Raw genomic sequence first — 25,195 nt, forward strand, 5'->3', positions numbered from 1 at the left:
TAAGTTCACAAAACTTTGCTTTTTATTATTTGAAACTGGAAAAGGCTCCTTGGGTAACAATGATCAGGTGTAAAAGTAACACACAGGGCTTGCTCAGCTTTCCAGAACCTGCAGTGAAGCAGGCCAGGTGTTGATTTTATGCATCCCATTTCTCTCAAAGCCACTAAGAAAAGAACAGGCAAAACCCCAGCCCTTGGACAGGTGAGGTGGTTAAAATGCAATTTATCATGTTCCACATGGATAGTTGTGGTGGTGGATGTCCAACGGTTTCCCCCCACTGCCCTCTGTACAAAGCAGGGATTTAAGTTTCACCTTCATTTTTAATACTTTTTATAGAGACTTATCCACACTCAAAACCTACAGGAAATGCCCAGATTAATCCATCAGTGTCATGTTAAAGTGGTGAGTGCAAAATACACATGGGAAGGGGGAAGGGGGAGTAATCAATGACAAAACAAAAGTGCAGATTGCTTTAATTAAGCTAATGAACACAGAGCCAAGTGCTCTTTGCCTCAGAAGTTCCAAGGATTGCAATCCAAACAAAAACCAGCACCACACATTTCAGTTCAGCACACAAAGCACCCCAAGGTCAGTGGCACTCCCAGTTTGGTACCTCTCTCTCCCCCTGCACATCCCAAACAATTCCCTGTCCCACTGGCAAGGGCAGCAGGAGCCTTTGGAGCGCAGGGGATCGGTGGCCACGTGAGCAGCCAGCTACAAGACAGAGTTAACACATCACCACTCCCTAAACTAGCAAGGTGAGCCTAAACAACCCATTTCCACACAACACCCGACACTCCCATCAAGTTCCACTAGGTTTAAATGAATAAAAAGCAAGAAAAAGTCATCCTTGTTGAAAAGTGAACACGGAGCCAGCTGTGGTTGGGGCTTTTCCTGGGAGCTGACACCTCCAGGCACACAATTAGCACACAATTCCCTTTTCCCCAGCACACACTTCCTAAGGAGCTGCCCTCCCATCCCAGGGCAGCTGCAGCAGCCCCACCACGGAGCTGACACCCAAATTCACCAACAATTCCATCCTTTTTCCTCCTCCTCAGTGAAATCCAGCCTGACAAACCCCCGTGGAGGGCAGCGAGTCCCCCACAGCCTGAGCACAGCACATTCACAGCCCTCAAACCAGGCAGAACAAGGCAAACAAAGTGGAGCTCTGATGTTCCTGTTTTCCAGCTGACCAAATCTGCGTGTTCTGACAACACAGGGAGCAGGATGGAGGAGCAGAACCCATCCCACATGAACCAGACACTTGTCCCCAAGCCAGAACTCAGCCCCCAGGTCTTGCAGTGGCCACTGGGGCTCTGCCACCTCCCTGCAAAGGCTTTGTTTAATCCAAAAGGCTCCTGCCAAGAGTATTCCTACCCCTGACAAGTTGTTTTCCATCCTCGCCAGCGCTTTCCACCCATCTGGGCTGAAGGAATCCAGCCAATTGTCCCCAAGATTTCCTGCAGAGCCACAAGGACGAGGAGATGTCAGCAGCAGAGATTTCTCACCATCTGCAGGGCCCCAGCACACATTATCCCTGTCAACAGCTCTCTCAGAGATCCCAAGGGCTGCACAAGTGGGATTTGGGGAAGCAGAGGGGAGTGCAGAGCAGTGCAGGGCTGGCACAGGCTGCACCCAGCCCAGCCCTGGCCTGGCAGCACAGGAAAAGCAGGAGCATCCCCCCTCCATGGGGGAGCAGATCCACACTGCTGCTCCTGAGTGTCTCCCCTTCCCCAAAGGTTCCAGAGCTGGGAGCTTTGACTCCATCCTGCCTTGCTCTGGAAGCAGTGGCAGAGCCATGCACAAAGGAACAGGCACAGGAGCATCCCAGCATTCCCAAATCCAGCTGCACTGGATGCTTCCCTCAGCCAAAGCACAGGGAATTTTCTTCTGAAATGCCACAAAAGCCTGCCAGGCTTGGAGCAGCAGAAGGTGAGAAAAGGCATCAGAGGAATATTAATACAAAATTTGCTATTTCCTTTGCTCCAGACAGAATGGAGCCAGGGGGTACCTGCAGTTTTCCCTTTAATCAGGAATTATCCTGACATTTTGAGGCCAGCCAGGTGAGTTATAAATAAAAAGATGCCACTACAGGGGCAAGGCAGAGCTGGGAAAATTCCCACAGGGCATCAGCCTCCACCCAAGCCCTTCAGCCTCCACCCAAGCCCTTCTCTCCAGCCAGCCAAGCAGGTTTGGCCACCAGGAGACCCTTGGCACTGCCACTGGAAAGGTTCAGGAGGGACAGGCAGCCTGCAGAAGAGCAGATGCACAACCTGTGCCAGCAACAAACAGGTGACACCTTGCCCAGGTGACAAAGGACAGAGGCTGCACACAGGTCAGTACCTGGGAGAGGGACTCAAGCCTCAGGTACTTGCAGGGCAATCAATGCAATCCAGATTTTAATCTCCATTAAAATAAAATTAATTGTAATTTAAAAGTTAAAGGCAAAAATTATTAAATCAGTTGTGTGAAACTTTAGGATTTTTTTTTTTTTGGTGGGGATATTGAAGTGGGGAGGAATCTGCAATCAGAGCTACAGATGCAGCTGAAGAAGAGCTGGTTTTAGGGCCAGACAATGGGAACAGCTGCCCAAGGGGACATCTCCCATCCCTTTGGGCTGCTAGAACACCAGGCAGAACTGCAGCAGCCTAATTCCAGCAATTCCAAGATCAAATTCCAAGATCAACAAGCCACTGAGATACCAAATCAAATCCTAATCACAGAATCATTTAGGCTGGAAAAGACCTCTGAGATTGAGTCCAGCCATTAACCCAGCACTGAACATCTCCAGCTGTCCCAGAAACCTGAGCAGGCAGGAGCTGTGCACGGAGCTCAGCAGCTGCAGCACGAGGCTGAGATGCCCCATTCCAGCTCCAGGCCCCCTCTGTGCCCATTCAAGGCACACAGAGCAGCCCCTCCCTCTCTGGGATCCCAGCAGGTTCTTCCCTCTGCAGGAAACCCCTCAGCACCACCCTGCCCTTCCCAGCTTATTCACCAGCCTGAAACTGCTCCTCACCCCCAACACTGGGGCACTCCTCACAAAGCTGCAGGAAACAAAGCAAAGAGTGCCCTAAACCACCTTGAAATTCCCAGAGCTTTGGAGAACTCTATCCAGAGGGACAGGAATGAATCCTGTGAGTGACAGGAGCTGCTGCTGGGGCCTGGCTTCTCACACAGCTGGGGGAACACGTGAGAGCCAGAAAAAGCAAAAAGCCCTTGTGAGAGTGAGAATAAAAGCTGCTCACAGGCACTGGAACCAGGCAGGGACTGAAGCTTCTCCACAGAAGGGACCTGAAACCTCCCAGAGCAGGTCCAGACACATTCACAGACCTAAAACTGCAGAGATGGAACAGCAGGGGTTTGTTAGACACTGATCTGGGGAGAAGAGAAGGGACCTGGAGTTTGTCATCACAGCCAGAGGGCAGCTGCAGCAAAGGGCTGAGTTAGTGCTGGTGGTTTCCAGCACCACTCCCAGCCTGGGGATGAGCACTGGGCAGGATTTTCCTGCACAGCTCCAGGGAACCTGCTCCCCTGCCTGCAGCACACAATTCCCACTGGAGCTCAGATCTGCCACAAAACCACCTGGGATCAGAAAGGGAAAAAGGGCTCTGGGAGTGGGGCAGCAGCACCCACCACTCCAGGAGCCACAACAAACCACACAAGGACAACCCTTTGTCACTCTGAAGGGCAAACCTGGGCAGGAATGGCAGCCCTGGGGTCACACAGGACCAGTGGCACCTTCTGCTGCCCAGCTGGAGCCTCCTGGGCTCAGCTCACAGCTGGGCTTCTTTTGGCTCCTTCCTGTGCCTTTTCAGAGCCACTCTACAAGAGAAAACCTTTCAGGTACAAAGCAGTCTGAACACATCAGAGCTTTTGCAGTTTAGACCCATCTCCAGTCCCACAACCAGCTTCTGCAAGGAGAAAAAATCATCTCTGGTCTCATGCAGACCTGCAGCTCCAGGGACAGCACATCCAGCAAGCTCCAGAAGCCAGGCCAATGCTGCACACACTCATCTGCAGTGGGGATCCTGCCCTGGCTGAGGGAATTCTCCAGGGGAAACCACACACTGCAATTAGCAAGGATGAAGTTATCACACCAACCCCTCCTGGCAATGCTGCACCCACAGAAAGGCTCTGGAGAGGAGGATGTGCTTTGCCACTGCCTGTTCCTCTGTCCAGCTCTGACCAGAAGTTGGTTTTGTCCCAAAACATTTCTTTTTTTTGCACTAAAGAAGGTCTGTTCCCTCCTCTGCAGGATCCTTCAGCTCTCCAAAGCACAGCCTGGCAAACAAGGACTGCTGGCAAGCAGCGTGGAGTGGCACAGAGGAAAGGGCACTCAGGGATGGCTGAAGTGGGATGTGTGTACATTTGGGGTAAAAAGGCTTTATTCAAAGTGCATGCTTCTATCCAGAGGTACCGAGAGCGAGGATCCCCGGCCAGCCCGGCTGGGGAGCGCAGCAGCCTTGGCCACCCCGAGCCCTGTCCTGCACCACAAACACCCCTCAAGTAGCCAGGAACTGAATGTTCTTGAGCATCTCATCAAAGGCCTCCTGGGAGGGTGCCTGGGCGTTCTGGAAGGAGACCTTGATGCGGCTGTAGAGGCTGAAGGATTTCAGCTCCAGCCAGATGAAGCCGAAGCGGTCGTCGTCGAACAGGACGAACACCCCCGGCGTCCTCTCGGGGCTGGTGAAGCCGTGGCCAGCAATGAGGCCTGTCCCATAAAAACTGCCAGGGGATGAGGACAAAACAGGTGTGAGAACAGGCAGCACCACCCAGTGTTCAGTTACAAATCAGCACAAAACTCTGGTGAAGGCACCGTGACAGAGCAGCGAGATTCACACTCGGTTTTTCTAGTAAGACAAGGAACTCCCCATTGCTATTTGCAGGTTCCTGCTTTGGGTTATCCCAATTAGCACCTGCACACCAAAGATGGGTTTTTCAGTAGTGCAGCCCCCAAACCCATCTGAGATTAACTTGTGCAACTCAAGGATCAGCACAGGCTCAATCTCCCAGGAAAGCTAAGGCTTTTGAATATTTCTCAAATGTTGAGAGCGTGAGCAGAGAGGTGAAATTCAAGGGAGAGAAAAATCTAAAAAGCAGAAAAATCTACCAGGACCTGAGGAGGAATAAAGGTCAGTCAAAGCTCTGAGCAAGCAGCAGGTGGAGCAGGGCTTTATCCAAACACAACTGAGCTGTGACAGCAGGAGCCTTCTGGGATTAACCAGCTCTGGGTAGGTTTTTCCATGAGCACAGATGTTTGGCTGAAGGTCACCTGTCTAAGCCTCAGCTTTTGGGCTCTTTTTCCACACTTCATTTAGTGTGCTGCTTCACCAACTCCAGCTCCCATTCAGCAGAGCTCTCTGCATGCCTGCACCTCCTGCTTGGGCTGCTCAGCACCTGCCAGGGCCGCCCCAAGGCACCAGAGGCCAGGGAAAGGTGGGGGAGAGCACTGTGTTCCCACAGCCAAGGAACATGAATGACACACATGGGAATGGGAAGCAGCTTCAACAGTTCTAAATATATGAACTGAGCAGCTCTGGGACATAAAACACACCAAAAGAAAAAGAAAGGGGGTGTGTGGAATTCAGGAGAGGTGCCAGCTTCTGAAGTAAATCTAGCAAGGAAGTGGGATGGCAGATGACAGCGTGGTGAGAGAGGGAACAAACCAAAGCCTGGGAAATTGGGTAGCAGAGGCAGGAACCAGAGATTGTGGACTCCACATCCCTGGAAATGTTCAAGGCCAGATTGGACAGGGCTTGGAGCAACCTGGTCTAGTGGAAGGTGTCTCTGCCCCTGGCAGGGCTGGAAAAAAAATGGGATTTTAAGTCCTTTTCAACTCAAACCATTCCAGGATTCTGTGAAATCTGAGCCCAAGGGGCTGGGAGATCCACAGGCAGGTAAAAGGCACACAAATACAGGACACACCTCAAAGATTTCCCCTTCCCTTTCAAAAATGAATCAGCCATAAAAGCAGCAGTTACCAGACTCGGCAGGTCCGGGGATAATCCTCATTCCTCGATATCACTCCCGTGGGCAGCACGAAGGGCTGGGAAGCTGGGGCCTTGTCCTGGGTCGTCCCCTCCGCCCCAGCTGCAGTCTCTTCCCCCTCAGCACCTTCTCCTGCCAGGGGGCTGGCAGGCTGGGAGGCAGCCTGCAGGGAATGCTCCTGCTCCTCCTGCCTCTGCTCCCGCTGCTGCTCCTCCCGCCGGACCTGCTCCTGCACCTCCAGCACAATGCGGGACAGCTCGCTGAAGTCACGCAGGGTCTCGATGTCAGGCAGCTGCAGAGGGTGTGCCAGGTCTATCTCCACAGTCTGCTGTCCAGCTGGGATGTTGGGATCTCCCTAGGGACAGGAAGGAACAGCACAGCTGCACACACCAGTGCTACAGAGCCACCACCTGAACTTGTTAATAGTTCACCCTGTTCTACAATCACATTAAAAAAACCCCCTGCTTGGATCTTTTTTGCCATCTCTGCTTTCCCCCTTCCCAGAAGCAGAATTTTAAATCAAAAGCTGTATACTTGCAAGGGTGAAAGAAAGTCAAAGCTGCAGCTGCAGAATCCCTCCCTGCAGGGAGGAAAGGAGCTCCCCTGCCTGACTTCAGTGAAGAGCTGCCAACATTTGGTACCTGCTCCTCACACACACACAGGGGATCTCCAGTGACCTGCTACCAGCTGCTCACAGAAAGCAGCTGGAAGGGAGAGGAAAGGAAGGGGGAGCCAAGAGAAATTTTGCAGAGCAGATCCTGGTCACTGTGTGTGTGCTGAGATTCACCCAGTGCCACCAATCTCCGCAGGGAACAGCTCCCAGACAGAAACCTCTCCTGCACATCCATTGAGAACACTTCCACAAGCACCTGAGAGACAGGAAAATGCACTCACAGTGATCTTAGTGCCCTTGGCCTTCTTGCCATGGAAGCTCAGCATGACAATCTCCAGCCCGTGGCTCCCATAGGTGCCTTTGAAGAGGCCTGGCTGGATGAGGTCCTCGGGGCTGCTGGGGGGGAGGTAGATGCGCCGGTACGTCAGGCAGTTGCTGTGCAAGAGAAAAACATCACACAAGTCAAGGAAAAACCCTTCCCAGCAGCACTGTGTTGGCATTCTGCTCCTCCAGCAGCTTGGGGATGTTGTCAAGACAGGCAGGGTCTGTGTTTGCAGCAAGCTCAGGATTTGCTTTAGAGCTCTGCGAGCACTTCCTCCCTCCCTCCCTCCCTGTGCTGCTCTCCCCACCATCCTCGTGAGCACAGCAGGAGATTCCTGCAGCAAGGAAACTTCCTCAGCCCTTGAGATTCCCAGAGAACCTGAGAGTGAAGCATATTTAAACATCTGCTACAGTGAGGTGGCTGCTAATAGAAGCTTGGAGAGCTGGTTAAAATCCCCAGTTTCTCAGGGACTCTCTAAATCCTGCACTACAGAGCACACTGACTAATATGGATAATAACCAGACACTCCTTGGGATCACAGGCATTTGCTCTGTCTTCAAATTAAACAGAGTTAAATGACTCAAAAGCACCTTACTGTGCATAGTTATTGTGTAGAACTTGGAATCCTATTCCTACTGCTGTCATTCCACCTCATCTCCCTGTACAGCTGGGAAGCACTGCAGAGACACAACATTCCTCTGGCTGTGAAAGCCCATGGAAAACCTCATCTTGGGGGAAAAATGCTTCAGAGTGTGCAGAGTGTGAAGCTGCAGCAGCCCTTACTCATATTGGCTGGTGTAGATGAACTTCATCAGGATGAGCTCCTGCATGTGTTCATGGAAAATGTCCTCCAGAGTCCGACCCCACTCCTCCCTCAGCCACGTCCGGAATTCCTGCAGCACCAGGAGAAAAGGGGGAGGATGAGGTCACTTCAGTGATGTGCCCCAGGATGGCTTCACTGTGTGGCTCTGTGACAGCACATTTCACTGGCAGAGCCACAGACAGGGCACATCCTCTGCCAAGGACAGGGAAACGTGGCTGGATTTGGGAACAAGCACGTGTTGGCTTGGAAATATGCTGAACAAAGAGTGATTATGGTGATCACACAATAAACAGGCTCCCCTTCAAATCAATCCCAGGTAGAAGCATAAACCTCCTCAGAATAAAGGCATGAGCAGGGCCTGTCACTGCAAAGCAGCTCATCTACTCTTTCTCTCACAGTACTCATTTGTGTGCCCACAAGCTGACTCCTGTGCCCTGTCCTGACATGCTCAACATAAAAGAAAAAAGCTTTTGAAAAGCACTGAGGGTTTAGGAGGTTAAATCCTGCTGATTTAATACTGATGCATCTAAATCCAAAGGGTGCTTTGAAAGCATCTCCTGAAGTACCCCAACTGCAGCTCTGACAAGTTAATACCCTGCCATGAGTTGGTGTGATAACAGCTTACACTGAGATAGCAGCCTGCCAAGTGATATTCCAAACCTGCCTCCTTTATCTTCCCAAGCCAGATCCTCCAATTTCCATAAAGCCACGCACACTTAACGTGGTGCTTTGAAAGTATTAAAGCATTTCTCATCTGCTCCAGCACCAGAAAACACTTAACTAAACCTTTCACCCAGCTGTTTCCCATTAGCAGACAGACATTTTACAGCATTCCTCAGAAAGCAGCTGAAGTATCAGATTTGTCACGTGGAACCAGCTGGAAGCAAACAGCAGTACCTGGCACAGGTATTCATCCTGCCATTTATACCTGCATTTAAACACAGCTATTTCAGTCAGGAATCTGCCTTGCTGGCTACAGCTGACACACACAGGAGAAACAACCAAATGAAGCTTTTAATCCCTCGAGCAAGGCAAGCAGTGGGAAGGTGCCTCACTGACCAGCAGGTATCCAAGTGCAGCTGGTGCTCACTGAGTTTGAAGGATCTTAATTACACAGACAGCAATGGCACTGAGATCAGTGCCTGGAGTGCTGCTGATGGCCAAGAAGGGCTGCTGACCCTCCCTGGACAGGTCTGCCACCAAAACAGGAGGAAGGCTGAGGCTCAAAGAGTACCTTGACACAGAAAACTGCCTGGAACAGGGAATGAGCCAAAAACTCCCAGCCTGGGGGTTCATAGCTGCCCAATCACACAGAAATCAGAAGGGCAGCAGCTGAGGGCAGATCTCAGGACACAGACACACAAAGGGGCTCAGTGCAGAGCCCTGGCAGAGCACTCACCTCCTGCCTGCCCCCTGACATCCGGTGGTGATCGGTCTGGTTGCACTTGGTGGAGAACTCGTCCTTCTTTACAATCTGTAGTTACCAGGGAGGAGAATTGAACAGGTTACACACCTGTCTAGAGATGCTTGGGATGATTAGCTAAGACTGCTCCCAGTAAACACTTCACAAAGCAAACATTACTGGATTTACTACTACAGAGAAATCATTCACTGCTACCCAGTGCAGCAGCTACAGAACAGAGAAATAAAAGCAATAAAACCTCAATGCACTCTAATGAAAATAATAGTTTTAAGCTGCTTCCCTATTTCAGCTTCCTCCTATAAAGCAAATCTGTCAGGAAGCTTTTCAAAGCATCCAATGGATGCTGCATCCCCTTCTCAAGGTCTCACCGTGGAGGGAGATGCAGAACAGGTCTGGGTCTGCCTGGGCACACTCAGCAGCTGCCCAAGGCCAGCTTACACATCCCTTCCCCAGCCTGTGCACATCCTGGTGCTCCCAGCCCAACAGCCTGGCTGGGCCACTGCCAGGGAACAGATTCAGAGCAGGGAACAGCCCACACAACTTGTCAGACACATAATGAGTGTAAAGCTGCTGCCCACACACACAGCAGGGTGGTGAAAGCCATATCTCTGAAATAACATTCTCCCAGCTTCCTGATGGATCCATTTCCAAGGTGCACACACCCTGCTGAGGGAGGCAGAGCAGCTCACCTGGATGTGGCCATTATGAGGTCCCTTGTGGCCATACATGCACTCCACCGTGGCACATTTCCTCTCCATGAGGTGGATCCTGAAGAGGGGCTTGAATCTCATGGGATCATCCACGTGAGGGTCATGAGGGGGCAGGTACATCCAGCCAATGATGAACAAACCATCCACCTGCAGAGGGACAGGACACACAGCCCAGGGGATCAGCTTGGCAGGATTCCTTAGGAGTCTCTCTGAGGCCTCTTGTGGCCCAGGAGCTGCAGAACAGTTTGCTGCATTCCCAAACAGCTTTCCAGCCATTAACCCAGACCATATGCACTCCCAGGGTGAGGAGGGTTTCTTTACAAGGCTTCCTGCACCACTGGAAAAAGCTCAGACCTTTATTGCTGCAAATGACTTGCCTGGAGTGCAGCATCCAGAGGGAAAGACCACACAGCAAGTCAGGCTCTAATTGGTTTGAGAGCTCCTGCTGGCAGATATTCTGCTTCCCATGACTACCCCTGCTTTTTGGATGAGGAATTATTTAATTTTATTACTCAGAGAACACAGGAAGCAACTCTCCTCTACTGAGAGGCACAAGGGGCAGCCCCCTTCCTGCACACCTACCAGAATCCTTTCCCTCAGGATAGGGCAGTTTCTCCTATATAGGCAGGATTGTCTCAGGTCTCTCTGTTTGGAGAATAAGTCTTTATAAGGTCACAGGGGAAGCCCTGATGCAGCTGGATGCCCCCTTACACCAGTTCATGCACCAGGATCTTGCAAACCCCAAAGGCCTCATGATTTGTTCTGCCTCAGCTGGCAGCTGGTGAACCCTGGTGCAGAGAATGAGGGCTCCAGGCACACTCCTGCCTCAGCTCTCACAGTTCAGATCAAATGTTGTTCATTAACTGCTCTCCCAGCAGCCCCAGAGCTGCCAGGCTCCACAGATCTTGCACCAGTGTCACTCCACACCTGATGCACGAGTCTTAGGGCTGGGGTAAAGGTTTGCCAACCACACAAAGCCCTTTGCAAAAGGTTCAGCTGCAGGCAAAGAAAATGAAGTAAATGAACAGATTACTGTGCCAGCCACTGGAATATCAGTGTCAAACTCTAAATCAAGCCTTCCCCTCAAACACTGATCATGTTTTCACCTGCTCCTGGGGCAGTTTGGAGTGGAGCTGAAATATAAAAGAATTTTCTGGTGATTATGAGAATGCCAGAACCATTCAGGCTGGAAAAGAGCTCCAAGACCATCCAGTCCAGCCTGTGAGCAATCCCCACCCACAGCAATGAGTGCCACAGCCACTCCAGGGATAGGGATTCCTCCTTGAGCAGCCATCTCCTGTATTTAACAACCTTTCCTGGGAAGCAATTCCTCCTGATGCCTAACCTCAGAGAAACCAGCAAAGAACCAGGGAACACCCTCTGTGTCCAAATCACCCACTTGAGGCTGACTGTTCAGACTTGTTAGTGGTCTGGGAATGGCTGCCAGGTGTGGAAAGTGTAAAAAAGCAGCTCTGAGGCCCAAAAGGGCCAGGATGAGGCCCTGACTCACCACCACGTTGAGCAGTCCCCCGTAGGGCCCGATGTCCGGCTGCCACAGTCCCAGGATGTGCCGGTAGCGGTGCAGCACTGGGGAAAGGGAGACACTCATCAGCACATCCAGCCCAGGAATGGCATTTTGGGACTGAAATCCCTGCTGCCAGGCTGCACACAGCACCCACAGCTGCATTCACTCAGGAAAAGTGACTGGGGGCAAGCTGAGCCCTCCCCCAAGCTCGCACACGTTTGTGTTCTTTATTCCTGGCCCCGTGGAAGGGCAGAACCACCTACCTCAGGAATTCCCAAAAAATTTTTGCAACACAGTGCCATTAATGCAAATCACACAATATAACCAGAGCTGAAAACAATTAAAAGCATCTGCCACCTCCAGTTACCAAAAATGCACTCAATGCTTCACACTGCAAAGCAACAGAAAATAGGGAAGGGCAGGAAGGAACAGGGAAATCGGAGGATTTTGAAAGCATTTCACTGCCTTGTGTAGACAAACTTGGCTCCAGAGTTAAACATCCTTAGAAACAGCCAGTGGGAGCATGGGCAAAGCACTTGGATCACTCCAGCTTGGGAATCTGGTGGTGTGGCCACATCAGTCACAGCCTTAAAAATTGTACAGAAGCAGCTAAACCTCAGCAGTGCCCAAAAGCTGCTTCCAAAACCCACTCAAAATCTACTCCAGCAGTTGAGGCTTCCCTGTTTCTCATCTCAGAGCCAGCTGCCCCTCCAATCCCACCTAAATAGAGGAATATTTTCAGCAAGCAGGAAAAAAGGGCTTTTACAGAATGACCTTAAACCTCCTGTGGTGAGGAAAGCTTAGAGATGGGACCCACCTCCAGTCCTTGTACAGCCATTCCTCCTGTCCATCTAATTCCCTTTTGTCCATCTGGTCTCCTCACACAACCAGCAACCTTCACAAGAAGGGATTACACACTCTGGCATTCTGGGCAGGAACAGCAGCATGCACATTGTTTCCATGAAGATATTTCACTGATATTTCAATGGCCATGGCCAACTCAGAAGGCCACAGTAACTCATTGTAACCTCCAGGACTCAGGACTGGCTTGAATAACAGGGTTGGGTTTGCATTAATTTAAAAGAAGAATTGTGTTCCAGTGCAGCTGCTCCAGCAGCTTTGCTGCATTAATTACTTCAGACAGCAAGAGCTACAGGAGTGGTTTTATTCCACCAAAAGCAAGAACTTCCACAGGAGTTGAGGATGGCAGGGAGGGATTTCTAGAGCTGCTGCCAATTGGCCTGGAGGAGCCTTTTTCCTGGGCAGTAAACAATTTCAGACTGGCCTGGTTTCACCCAGGGAACCAAGTGCAGCACAAACAACACTAAGGCAAGCAGGCAAACCCCATTCCCAGCTCAGTAATTACATGATAATTAATGGCATGAGCTGCTCCACCCACCACACTCTGCCTTCTACCCTGTCTGCCACAGAGCTGATAAAACCCAGCCATTTTTAATGTATTATTATTTTTTAGGACAGAAAACTAAGCTGTCCCAGGGGGATGAGGATGTCCCTCCTAGCCCAGCTCCTGTTAGCAGCAATTTCAGGAAACAGAGCTGAGTTCTGAACACAGGAGGCAAAATAAATGCCATTCACTTCCAGAACTTACTGGGGAAAATGCTGGTGCTTGGCCAAAGGCCCAAACAAGTCTCAAAACACAGCTCAGTTTTCAAGGCTGGGCTGTCTCTGAGTTCTAGCAAAACAGCAGCTAATATTAATTGCAGGGAAAACCTGATGAGTTCCAGCTCTGGCTCCTCCTGGTAGGAGACAGGATGGATCTGGCAGTTGTTTCCCTTCCTGCTCCTCGAAAGAAAACAGCACTTGGGGTTTTTCTCCAAGCTTTTCCACTGCCTGTGCTCAGTCCTGGGGAAGCCTCTTGCCTATCTGAATTTCTGAGTCCACATCCTGCCAAATGGAGCAAAACCACATCCACTGGATGCTCCAGGACAGCCTTCACCGAGGCTGGATATTCCCCACATTCCACAAGCAGCTCTGCACACCCTTCAGATGGGAAAGGGGCTTGAAATCCAGCTGGGAATGGCCTTGGGAAAGCAGGGAATGCCAAGCTCCCACTGACAAAAGGCTGCCTGGGGCATGTCCTGACCCAATCCACTGCAATTCCCCCAGACTCCTCGATGCAGGAAGGTCTCTAGAAGCAAAATGAGCTGGAGCAATGCAAGCAGTGCCCTTGGTTGGTGACACCTGACCTGCTCGTGGCAAGAGCTCAGAGTAATCCAGGGGAGCTTAAAGCCCTGGGGAAAGTGATCTGAGCTCACCTGGCTGACCCTGAGTGAACAGGAACGAGGGAGGAGTCCCATGGAAAATCCTGACAGCACAGGAGGGAAAAAAGGGGAAATGGGCCATTGCATCCTAAACCACAGGGGCTCAGAATCACAGAATCATTTAGGCTGGAAAAGACCTTTAAGATCACCAATTCCAACCATCCAAGCTTTTCCCCAAGACAGAAAGGGCACATCAGAAATTTGGGGCTGCAGCTAAAGAAATAACAACTGAGGGAACAGCACTAAATGCCATTTAAGTTTGGAGGAAACATCCAGCCTCCAAAGGAATCCATCTTGCAGCTTGGATTTGCTTCTCCATCCCATCCAGCTCCAGAACAGGCATCCCAGGTTGCCAAACCTCAAACTTTGTCCCAATTCTTGCTGTAGCCCTGCTGCTGCTCTGTCCTGACTCACATTAAAGGCACCACCTCCCCTGCATGGCCCCTGCTCAGTTGCTTCCCTCAGCACAGGGAATTGTGCAGCATCCACTCACTGATTAATGTGTGTGAAAAACTCCATTCCCAAGCAGCAGTGGGTTAGGAACTGGAGTCTGCCAAACTCTGCAGACCCAAAGGAGCATCAGACACAGCTCAACACCCCCTCTAAATAAACACCAAATAGTCCTGGCTTCCTTAATTGATGTAAACTAATCAGTCCTTCCCCCTCAATTCCTGCTGAACACTGAACTCCAAGGGTTTAACTATTCCTCCCTCAACACAACACAAGGAGGGGAAAAAAGGTTATCCTAAGTGAGGAAGCCAAATCACAATGTTTAAAACATTAGCAGAACGTTTCCTAGAGACAGAGATGGTGCTTAAAAGGATTGAGTGTGCAGGGAGGGAATTACTATGGGAACACTCAGCATTTTCCACTGGAAAGGGCTGTGGATTTCACTGTGAATCACCACAAAGCTCTTTGCCAGTCCAGAAGGAGGCCTCACCTGGCTATCTGAACTCCTTCCTCAAAGAAAGGAGCAACTCTCAATGAGCAGAGTGAGTGAGAGATGCTCCAAGAAGCCCCTGCAGAAACCCCAGCACCGCTCAGTGCCTGCCCTGCTGTCGCTGCCACGCCAGCGCTCCTGTGCCACGCTGCAGCCAGCCCTGGTGGCACGGTCCCTGCTGTGCCAGGGCCAGCCCAGTGCTTTGCCCAGGCAGGCAGGGAGGCAGGCAGGCAGGGCACAGTCCATGCAGCAGCAGCAGCAGCAGCAGCAGCAGCAGAGGGTACGTACGGCAGGTGTAAACATCTCTGTACTCCATGTGCTCGTAGTCGGGCAGGATTCGCATGAACCGCCCCGACTTCACCCGGGGGTTTATACCTGAACAGACAGAGCAGGGTGAGTGCCAGCCAACTGTGCTCCACTGGCACCAGCAAACACCTCCATGGATCTGCACCAGCCACACAGGGAAGCCCAGGCTCTCTCCTGACTTTGCTTCCAGTTGTTTCTGTCACCCTCAGCCTCGCGGAGCAGGGTTGCTCACACGGAGCTGCTCCAGGCTCCCACAGACATGATTTCCAAATGGCATCCAGAGAACTCCAAATGGGACCAAAGTCCTTCCTCAAACTCTGCACTGCTGCCTCAAGAAGACCAAGTCACTCCATGGGCTTTGGATTAGTTCTGCTTTCAGGCACTTGAGCTCAGTTCCCATTCTCCCCCAGCATTTCTCACAGAAACACACTCAAGGAATGGAAAATGCAGTAATCCCAAATTAACTCCTCTGCAATTAAAGAGGTTTATGGGACAGTAGAGAAAATGGGGTGACACCAGCAGCAAAACTGTTCCTGGCACAGGGCAAAATGCAGAATCTGAGCATCCTGAAAGCCAGGAAGAGCTGCCAAGCATTCCCATTTGGGGTAACCATCCCTGCCTGGGATTGCTGGGTGCCTACAAACACAGATCTTCCACAGAAGGGCAGGAAAGGCCATCTCAGGGGTGGTCTCACACATCAGGCGTGACCCTTTGCTAATGGATGCCATGGATTTGAAAACTACTCATGGAAATGTATGTGTGAGACAGATTTGCTGCAGGTTATTGAATAAATAACCTGATTACACTCTGGAAAGCTGGAAACAGTGGGAATGTTCAGGAAAATATCCCACAGGCTTGTCCTCTCCCCAGCCTCCCTGCCCACAGCCAAGGCTGGGAGATACTGGGCTGGACAGTCACCACTGTCCTGAGCCAGTAAGGCCATTTTCACCCACAACATGTGCATAAAAAGCACTAAATACCACTTTAGGATCTCTGAACCATGGAAGGTATGTAGTGAAAAGGACTACAGGTCATGAAGAGGTGTTGTGCCACTTAAAAATGGCAATGAAGAGCTGAGATCTGACCTGGTATGTGCTGTGTGGCCGTCACCACACCAAGATGTGGGATTAAATGGGAATTTAGGGAGGTCTCAAGGGTTAATGGGACTCCTTTGGGCACATTTGTGTGCTGGCTCAGCATCACTCAGCCCTCCCAGCCAGGAAAACGAGGCAGCTCCACCCCTAGTGTAGTGTGATAGGGAAAGAGAGATGCCAGGTGATGAAATAATTTTCCTGTGGATGCTCAGCACAGTTCATTAAAGATGGGATTCAAGCCCTTCCACCTGTTCTCCCCAGCTTTAAGATCAATGCTTGAGGTCATTGCTTCTTCAGGGTTCTAAAGGGTGCCACAGCCACAGCCATTCCCAAAACACACACACAGCTCCTGCCAGGCTCTCTTCCTTCAGGGAATGCTCATCCCTTTCCCACTCTCCTACAGCCATTTTCCTTTCACTGAGCTCAAAGCTTAGGAAAAATACCTGTTCATTCCTTAGCAAGATCTGAAAATAGCAAAAACATGATGAAAAACCCGCAATAAATTTCATTTAAAAATTCAATTCCATCCTCTTTTCCCACCAAAGGACTGGGAGGCAGAGAATAAATAAATATTTATTTAATACCAACTCCTGGTATTAAATAAAACTCCAAACATGTCAATTTTCCAATGAAACCCCTGCAAGTCAGTCTGAACAACTTCTGCCATCAAAGTTTAATAAATATTCATCACTTCTGTGCTCTCAGAATTGGTGTTAAGCAGGATTTGGAATGGATTTGTCACTTACGTTTGGCGTAAACATCTCGACAGGACACTCCTGTGATCTCCAGCTTCCTCAGGTTCTCACACACTCCATATTCTGCAACAACACAGCAAAAAAGGGTCAGCTCTGGCACAGAAAGGTTTGGAGCCTTGACATCAACTACTGAGATCTGATTTGTGCTTTCTTGAAGTTGCCAAAGCAGACCAAGAATCTGATTTTTGCTCGAAAAACCGGATGAGATTTTGTTGCAGAATCCAAGACATCTCACAAGCAATGCCTGCCACAAAAACACCATAAGGCACAAACACAGCCAGCAGAGTGCCAGCTGCTCACATCTCAGCCAGGAGGAGTGTGAAATGTGGGAGACATCCCCATTCCAGCTGGGATTGTGTGCCTGCTCCCAGCAAATCACCGCTGTGTGCAGCAATTATCTTCCCTCGCTGAGGTACCCGACAGGGAAAACTGCTTCTTAGGATCCTGAAGGAAAGGTCACAGGCTCAAAAAAGAATGAAACACAGACATAAAACAGGCCCCAGCATGTACAAATATGGTTACACTGAAAGCAGATCAGATTGAGACAGGGCTGCTGTGCACTCAGATGCCTTTGATTGCTTCCAGAATCCCCCGAAAACAAAGGGAGTTGGAGATCTGGGAGCAGCTTTGAAGCAGAAAATGAGATTCTGGTCTTTCATTTTCAGGAAGTCAACGTCAAACTTCTAAGAAACTTCAAAAAAAAAAAGCAAGTACTAATGTCTCTATGCCAGGAATTCTCAGAAGAGCAGAGGGCGGAATTGAGAGCAGGGAGATCCCAAAAAATCAGCAGTGACAATGCCACCCTGCTGCAGTGACCCTGACAGATCTCAGCACAGAGACATCAAAGACATCAACAGCACAGATCAAACAGCAGCTTTCCTCAGCAGCACAAACACCTGCCAGATATTTGACACAAAACTATCTCTGCAGACCCTCATCAAGCCATTAAATACAAATTTTATCCTCAGCTGAGCATCCTTGAATCAACAACTGTGGCTGTGAAGCACCACCTAATGCTGGAAACCTGCTGCAGGAGAGAACTCTGCTTCCAAATATGAGAAAAGCAGGAGTTTCCCTGAATTAATTCAGCCTCCTCCTGTCTATAAATGCAAGCAAAGGATGAGAAAGGTTTACTGGCAGCCTGTCTCCAGGGAATACACATCCTGCACACCCTGGCTAAGCAGCAAGGGTGAGGGGGGCACAGGGCACAACAAACACGCTGCCCTTCACCAAAAAACGCCAAGGGCAGTGGCAGAATCCCTGCTGACCTCTGCAGGCAAAGGCAGGGGAAGCTCTGAGGGCTCTGAGCCCCAAGGTGGGCTGGGGAAGCACAATGAGAGGGCTGGGCTGGCAGGAGGAACAGCCCAGCACAAACAAAGCTTTCAGTGCTGGGGCTCTGCCAGCTGAGTGCTGCAGAGCCATGGAGAGCCTGGCAATGCAGAGCCACCCTGGCAGAGCCCTCCAGGCCTCCCAGCTCCCCTCTGCATGTGAGGGAGTGAGGGGTAAACACATCCAAGGGATGGAAACACACCCAAGGGGTGCAGGAACAGTGTGGAATGTCCCCAGCTGACTGGAAAGTCCTTGGAAAAGGGCAGGAACAGCAGGGCTTGGGAACAGGCAGCTCTTGTGTGCCTGAACAAAACTCACCTGGCCCCAGAGATGCCTCAGGTTTTGGCTTTTATGATTTTCAGATTCTGTGCTGCTTTAGTGTGTGGGTCTGGGTTCACATCAGGGGATGCTGAGCTCTGGGCACAGAGCAGGGACACAAAACAATTCCTGCTCCAGCTGGGTACCAAGGACAAATGATCCAAATCTCAGCCCAAGAGCACAAACCCCGTGGGCTGGAGAGAGAAAAACAAGGATGGGACTGCAGGGGCTAAAGCTGGAATGGGACAATGAACTGCAAGATGCAAATGGAGCAGAACTGATCCAAGGGAGAGACCCCGGGAGCGCTCGGGCATTTTGGGACCATTTGGGTCCATCTTGGGTTCATTTTGGGACCATTTTGGTTCATCTTGGGTTCATTTTGGGATCATTTTGGTTCATCTTGGGTTCATTTTGGGATCATTTTGGTTCATCTTGGGTTCATTTTGGGACCATTTGGGTTCATCCTGGGTTCATTTTGGGACCATTTGGGTTCATCTTGGGTTCATTTTGGGACCATTTGGGTTCATCCTGGGTTCATTTTGGGACCATTTGGGTTCATCTTGGGTTCATTTTGGGACCATTTTGGTCCATCTTGGGACCATTTGGGTCCATCTTGGGTGCATTTTGGGACCATTTGGGTCCATCTTGGGTGCATTTTGGGACCATTTTGGTCCATCTTGGATGCATTTTGGGACCATTTGGGTCCATCCTGGGTTCATTTTGGGACCATTTTGGTCCATCTTGGGTTCATTTTGGGACCATTTTGGTCCATCTTGGGTGCATTTTGGGACCATTTGGGTCCATCTTGGGACCATTTTGGTCCATCTTGGGTGCATTTTGGGACCATTTTGGTCCATCTTGGGTGCATTTTGGGACCATTTTGGTCCATCTTGGGTGCATTTTGGGACCATTTTGGTCCATCTTGGGTTCATTTTGGGACCATTTTGGTCCATCTTGGGTTCATTTTGGGACCATTTTGGTTCACCTTGGGTGCAGCCCTGGCTGGGCTCTTGTGCTGCCCAAGGTGCATCCATTGAGGAGATCCTTTCAATAAATCCCTGCTTTATTCTGTAACTCTGCCCAGCCTCTGTTCCAGCTCAGCCTTCCCAAGGCATCAGCAGGACAGGTGAGAGGAGCCCTGGGCACTGCAGGCAGGGAAGGGATTTGGACTGCAAATCCCAGAGGAGAGCAAAGGGAGGAGACACCTGGAGGATCCTCCCCAAATGGAATCTCCAATAGCACCAAGAGTGACATTATTCCCTCTTCCCACAGTTCCCCAAGGCCTTCTCCCTAATCCATAAATCCCTCAAGTGAGTGCCATGGGAGATCCACCAGTTTCCTCCAAATAACAGGCTGGGAAAGGATTTGATGTCACAGCTTCATGCAAGGGCCCCTGACAAGCTGCAGTGAAATTTTATCAAAGCCAAGATGTTATTAAAGTGCTTGTAATTCCAATCTCACCTGAAAAGATTCAAATAAACTCCTTCAAATAATACAAAAATTGAGAATTTCTATAATGCTACACATTATTTATCACTAGATATTCAAAAGAGTATTATCAAGAAAAAAATAATCTCATCCTTATGTGCTTTAAGACTCATTTTATAACTAATTCTTATCCTGTTTTGGTCAGCAAACAGCTACAGACAGTGAAAATGCCACAGTGATGGCTGAGCTCCATAAGTGCATTACTGAAGCTCTTCTGACCCAGCTGCTCACACCAGCATGGCCATTTTATGGGAAAAAAATCAATCTTTTGGCTCACAGTGCCTAAAAAACCCCCCCTCCAAATACCATAAGCAAGAAAGGCCATCTCCTTTTAACCCAGAAGGCAAGAGGGACATAAATAAACAGCAAGCAGGGCTTCAGGATAATGAGAGAAAAATAAAGCTGGTAAGGTTTTCTTTACAGAGAACAGAAATCCCTTTCCAAGAAAGATATGAAGGGCTCGAGCTTCCTGGAAAATTCCACTTCAGTGCAATTAAATCTATTTTAAGGAAATGTATCTCAGTGCAATAGCTCACTGAGTAAAGTATTTTTATTTTAAGGAGTTAATAGTCACCAAATTCACACCCTTGGAAAATGGCTATTTAATCCTGCTTCCCAAGCAAAGATGGAAATTGGTTTTTCAGATTCCCAGTGGCCAGCTGGAAGGGCTGCTGCTTTAGAAGGAGTGCTGATTCCCCAAGCACAGGGACATGCTGCTGTTTCCATGGTCACATGCACGGGATTTTAAGGACCTGGAAAAGCAATCTCCATTTGCTATGAGCTGCACCAACACTTCTGCAAGTGCCATTTATCCCCTGCCCTGCTCCAGCCCTCCCAGGCCTCACATCCCCTGCTCCTCCCCAAAAGAAGCTGGGTCCCCTTCACCACCCTGCCAGGACCAGTGTGGAGTTTAAAAACAACCAAGGCTCTTCCATCCCAGGTTGGGAACAGCCCTGTGCTCACATCAAAGCCCAAATTCCTGCTTTTCTGCTGCCTTTCCCAGCATGGCAACCCCAGGGAGCTGCTGCAAGCTGTGTGGAAATGAGGATGTCTGGCAGAGCTTGATTCCCTTCACCATTACTGAACTTCCACTGTGTGCTGGCTAATCAAATCTTCCAATTATCCCTGGATAAATGCATGCTCACAAGGCTGGACATAGAACAGAGAGGAGAAAAACTCACTGGATTATTCCAGATACCACAAAAATGGGAGATTCTCAGGTTAGCAGCTCTGAAGCACCAGCTGGACAAATTTGGAATTGGCTTCTTGTTTCCAAAGGTTGAGCAATCAGATTTAAACACACTCAGTCCTCCCCCAAACACTTCTTCCAGGGGAAGGCTCGTGGCTACCATCAGGGAACAGGAGATTTGATCTGCAACAAATGCACCCATTTGTGGAAACCCTGCAGCACAGGAGGGGCAGCTTCAGCTGCAGCCAAGTCTGAGACTCCCTGAGGGGTGCCTGAGAGTGCTGAGCACCTGCCTGAGCACTGAGGAACAGCCAAGCACGGCCAAGCTGGGGTTTAAAGCCAGCAAAGGGCATCAGAGATGAAGAAAAGCCACAGACTGACACAGCACACAATGTCTTCACACCACACCAAGGGAGGCTGGAGCCTTGTGACCTATGAAAGCCACCAGCACTAGGGCACAGCTCTGCAAGAACTGGTTCCTGTTGTGGCAGAATTGTGCATCCAACTCCTGCATGAATGCCTTGGAGTCTTTTAAGAGCTGAACCCCACCCAAAAAGTCTCCTCATTTCCCACCCTTCTTTCCACACAACCTGAAGGTCACAAACTCCAGCACCTTGGCTGACATTTTCCAGCAGGCCCAGAAGCTGCTGGAGGCTGTTTTCACAAACAAAAGCCTTTTCTGCCAAGCTCTAGAACTGGTTATTCTGCATTGCTGGTCTGTTCCCAGGGTTCATGCTGCACCTGCCCTGCTCTGATCAAAGATGAAAGAAATGAAATATTAAAAATGGACTATAAGGTAATCAAGGTAGGTCAGGCCACCAGCCAGGGTGACACCAGCTTTAATTCTGCTCCTGCTGCAGGGATCAGCAATCTCCTATTTATAGAAAACATGGAAGTGACTGCAACCCTCCCCTTGCCAAGGAAGCAATCCAGAGACATTGTTTACCCCAAACAGTTGCAATGATAAAAGGACAACAGCTCTGCCAGTGTCATCCCAGTTCCCCACAGCAGCAAAAGCCACTCCACTTTCAGGCAGACAAGTCCTCAGGACACTTGGGGTAATCACAGCATGTTTTGAGACTAATCCACAGCTGGGCTGGCCCAGGGCAGAGCAAGACACCAGCACTGCAAGGACTGAGGGCTCCATCCAACTTGGGGCACAGCCAGGCTGCTCCTGTCCAAGGGGGAGGGAAAAAACAGCCAAAACAAAGCACTGCAACTACAGCTTCTCCCAGAGAAGCTCCTCTCTGCTCTGATGATTTCAGGATTCTTCCCTGCCTCTGCACTGCTGTGCACTCCTAAAAACAGAAGTGGTTTTGCACAGGCAGCTGACAGCAAGATGAAGTTTCCCAGTCACTCCTGGAACACCGTGCTGGGTTTGGATGATCCTCGTGGATCCTTTCCAGCTCAGGATATTCTGTGATTCCAGGATCATCAGGAGGCTTCAGGGTGAATAAACCAGCAAGGCACACGTGCTCTTGTTCTGTTTTTAGGACATGCAGCCTCACAACAAGGCTCAGGCAGACATAAACACACACACACTTAAACACTGAGCTCAGATGGGAATAAAAATTGGTTTTGGAAAACATCACAAAAAACAATCACATTTTTTGTTTACATTTTATGCTTACCTATCACACGGTGTATGGCTGTGCAGAAACACAGCACAGAACATTTTAACCTTTAAATGTGTGTTTATTTACCAACACCTGATGTTTACCTATAAGATAATGCCCAATTTTATCCTTGTGTGTACAACCTTTCAAAGTTACAGTCCTACCTCAGCAGAGCATGCAAAGCACCACAAACAGCCTGAGAAGTCCAGCTGAGGAACTCTTGGAAAACCAGAGCTGGTTAAAAGGTTCAGAATCAGCTTCACCATGGTAGGAAGATTTTGGCCAGGGACTGCCCCTTATCTGTTCAGCTGAGCTTGGGCACCTGCCTTGGGTACAGGATCCTCCTCAGCCACAGCAGCAGCCACCAAAGCACTCTCTGACACTGCTTGGGATGGATATGTTGGCAAACTGGAGAAATTACATGCAAAGAGAATCAAAATTTGGTTTATATACCCCTCACCTGGCAGTTAGCTAAGGGGGCCATAGACAAAAGTGTTGTCTTGATACCTTCCCTTCCTGTCCAGGTTAGTTTTAGCCATAAAAATTCCACTGTTTCCTTAATTTCCTTAAATTTCAGCTGAGCTTTATCCATTGGAAAGAAAATCCACAGAGCAGACATGAATTTGATAAATAAATGTAAATCCCCATCAGACCTAATTCAGCGGGTCTTTTTTACAAGCCAACCTAGCCTAGAGTTAGAAGTGACATAAATTTCTATATACAGGTTTTGCCAGGATCATAACCTATTAAAATAATTAATCAGTGAAGTTTTGCAAACCATTCATCAAACACACAAATCTCCGTGTCACTAGAGAAGTATAAGGAAAGAATTAACACAATCTCATTAGCCTGTCTCCTAAAACCAGTGTTAAATTATTGGGACAATGCTGAACTATGGAACAATGCTTTGGTTTACATTTTCCAGGTGCAGCCTTTGTGCCGTCCAAAGATTGTTGGATAGTGCTGATAAGGCACAAATTCATTCCTGCAAGGTTTCAGGCGTTCCACCAGATCCCACTGCAGGCAGCCACTGACAATCCCAAATCTCTCATCCCCGTGCCCTCGCTGCTATTAAAAACAGAAAGCAAACAGGAAAATACACATGACTTCATGTGCTGGCAGCAGGAGCGCCAGGCAGGATGGCAGCGTTTGGAGAGAGGATGAGCACAGCCAGGCAGACCTCGGGAGGTGGGACACGACTGAAATAACAAGCAGAGGACACAGAGCCACAGCGCTGGGAGGAAGAGGATGAGGAGTAAGGAGAGAGAACCGCAGTAACCACAGAGGAAAAAACACCTCCCAGGCCTTCACAGTACTGCAGCACAGCATCCTGGCACCAGAGCATTCCTGGAAAACGCACACCCGAACCTGGAACCTCTCCACACTGTGGGCTTCCCCAAAGGCTCTGTACTCCCACAAAGGATGCCCCTAGCCAGGCCCGGCCTCTCCGGACCCAGCTCCCGGTGGATCCCCGTGGCTCCAGGATCCCCACGGTCTCCCCTTTCCTTCCCGGTGCGGGTGCTGAGCATTCCCAGTCCTCGGGATGCCCCAAGGACACGCTACAAGGCGGCATCACCTTCCCAGGGCCTCTCCCATCCCATTCCTCCGGGGGACACCCCCAGCTCGATGCCCTTTACCTCAAGTCAAGCGCCACCACCAAGGGCCCGCGTCCCAGGGGACCCGAGATGTGCTCAGGCCTCCTCCCCGCACACGTGGAGCCCTGTGAGCCTCGGCCCCAGAGCCCGCACCCCAAATCTGATTTATGCCCTGCACCTCCAGGCCCCAGCCCTTCAGGACCCGCAGCCCATCATCCCCTCTGGCACCCCCGGTGCGCTCCCGCACCCTCACAGCCGCAGCCGCGCTCCCCCCTCGGCCCCGGGCCGAGCGGCCCCTCGGGCGGGCGGTACCTTCGCGGCAGCGCCGCCGCCAGATCGTGTCGGTGCTCAGGATGCGGCGGAAGGTGGTGCAGACTCGGGCCAGGCTGGGCAGGTCGGTACCGGGCAGGGAGCCGAAGATCTGCACCAGGAGCTCCGGGGGCAGCTCCAGCAAGGACAGCGGGGCCCGCCCGGCCGGGCCGGCCTCGACAGAAGGCGGCAGGGGCCGCCCTCCCTCAATGCGTTCTGCGGCTTCATCGTCCTCCGTGACGCCCCCACCTCCCGCTTCCTCGGGGTCCGTATCGGTGTCGGGCTCGCTGTCGGCGTTGCCGCGGCGTTGTTCCCTGGCGGCGCCGCGCCGGCGGCAGCCGCGGGCGGGCCCCACGCCGCACAGCCGGGCACACACGGCCATGGCCGCCGCCGCTCTGACGCGGCTCCGGGGGACCCCACCGTGCCGGCCGCTGCCCGTGCCCACCGCTGGCCCCACCCACCGCCAAGTCCCACCAATCAGCGCCGCTAAACTCGCCGCTAGGCCGCGCCTACCGCGCGGCTCCTCCAATCAGCGCCTCCGCATCTAGCCGCGCCACGCCCCACGCAGGT

At 50.7% G+C, this 25,195-nt stretch overlaps 1 protein-coding gene and 1 long non-coding RNA gene across 3 annotated transcripts; both read right to left on the reverse strand.

Moving 5' to 3' along the window:
• Positions 1-25,076, reverse strand: FBXO31 (F-box protein 31). 2 transcript variants are annotated; one of them, XM_071440806.1, is made up of 10 exons: positions 24,629-25,076; positions 16,773-16,844; positions 14,915-15,001; positions 11,390-11,466; positions 9,859-10,026; positions 9,146-9,220; positions 7,707-7,816; positions 6,883-7,036; positions 5,982-6,343; positions 1-4,725 (listed from the first exon to the last, which is right to left on the reverse strand). In XM_071440806.1, exons 1-10 carry the CDS (start codon positions 25,005-25,007, stop codon positions 4,503-4,505), a joined length of 1,707 nt encoding a protein of 568 aa, XP_071296907.1. In that variant the 5' UTR covers positions 25,008-25,076; the 3' UTR covers positions 1-4,502. The 2 variants fall into 2 exon arrangements, with proteins under 2 accessions (XP_071296907.1, XP_071296908.1); XM_071440807.1 differs by lacking the exon at positions 14,915-15,001.
• Positions 20,168-24,611, reverse strand: LOC139596480 (uncharacterized). The gene is made up of 2 exons (XR_011681330.1): positions 21,098-24,611; positions 20,168-20,668 (listed from the first exon to the last, which is right to left on the reverse strand). It is a non-coding gene; the product is annotated as an uncharacterized lncRNA (long non-coding RNA).
• Positions 25,077-25,195: the final 119 nt, after the last annotated feature.

Source organism: Agelaius tricolor, unplaced genomic scaffold, assembly GCF_023055355.1.
Source record: "Agelaius tricolor isolate 1412-34295 unplaced genomic scaffold, bAgeTri1.0.p SCAF_15, whole genome shotgun sequence".
NCBI lineage: Eukaryota > Metazoa > Chordata > Aves > Passeriformes > Icteridae > Agelaius > Agelaius tricolor.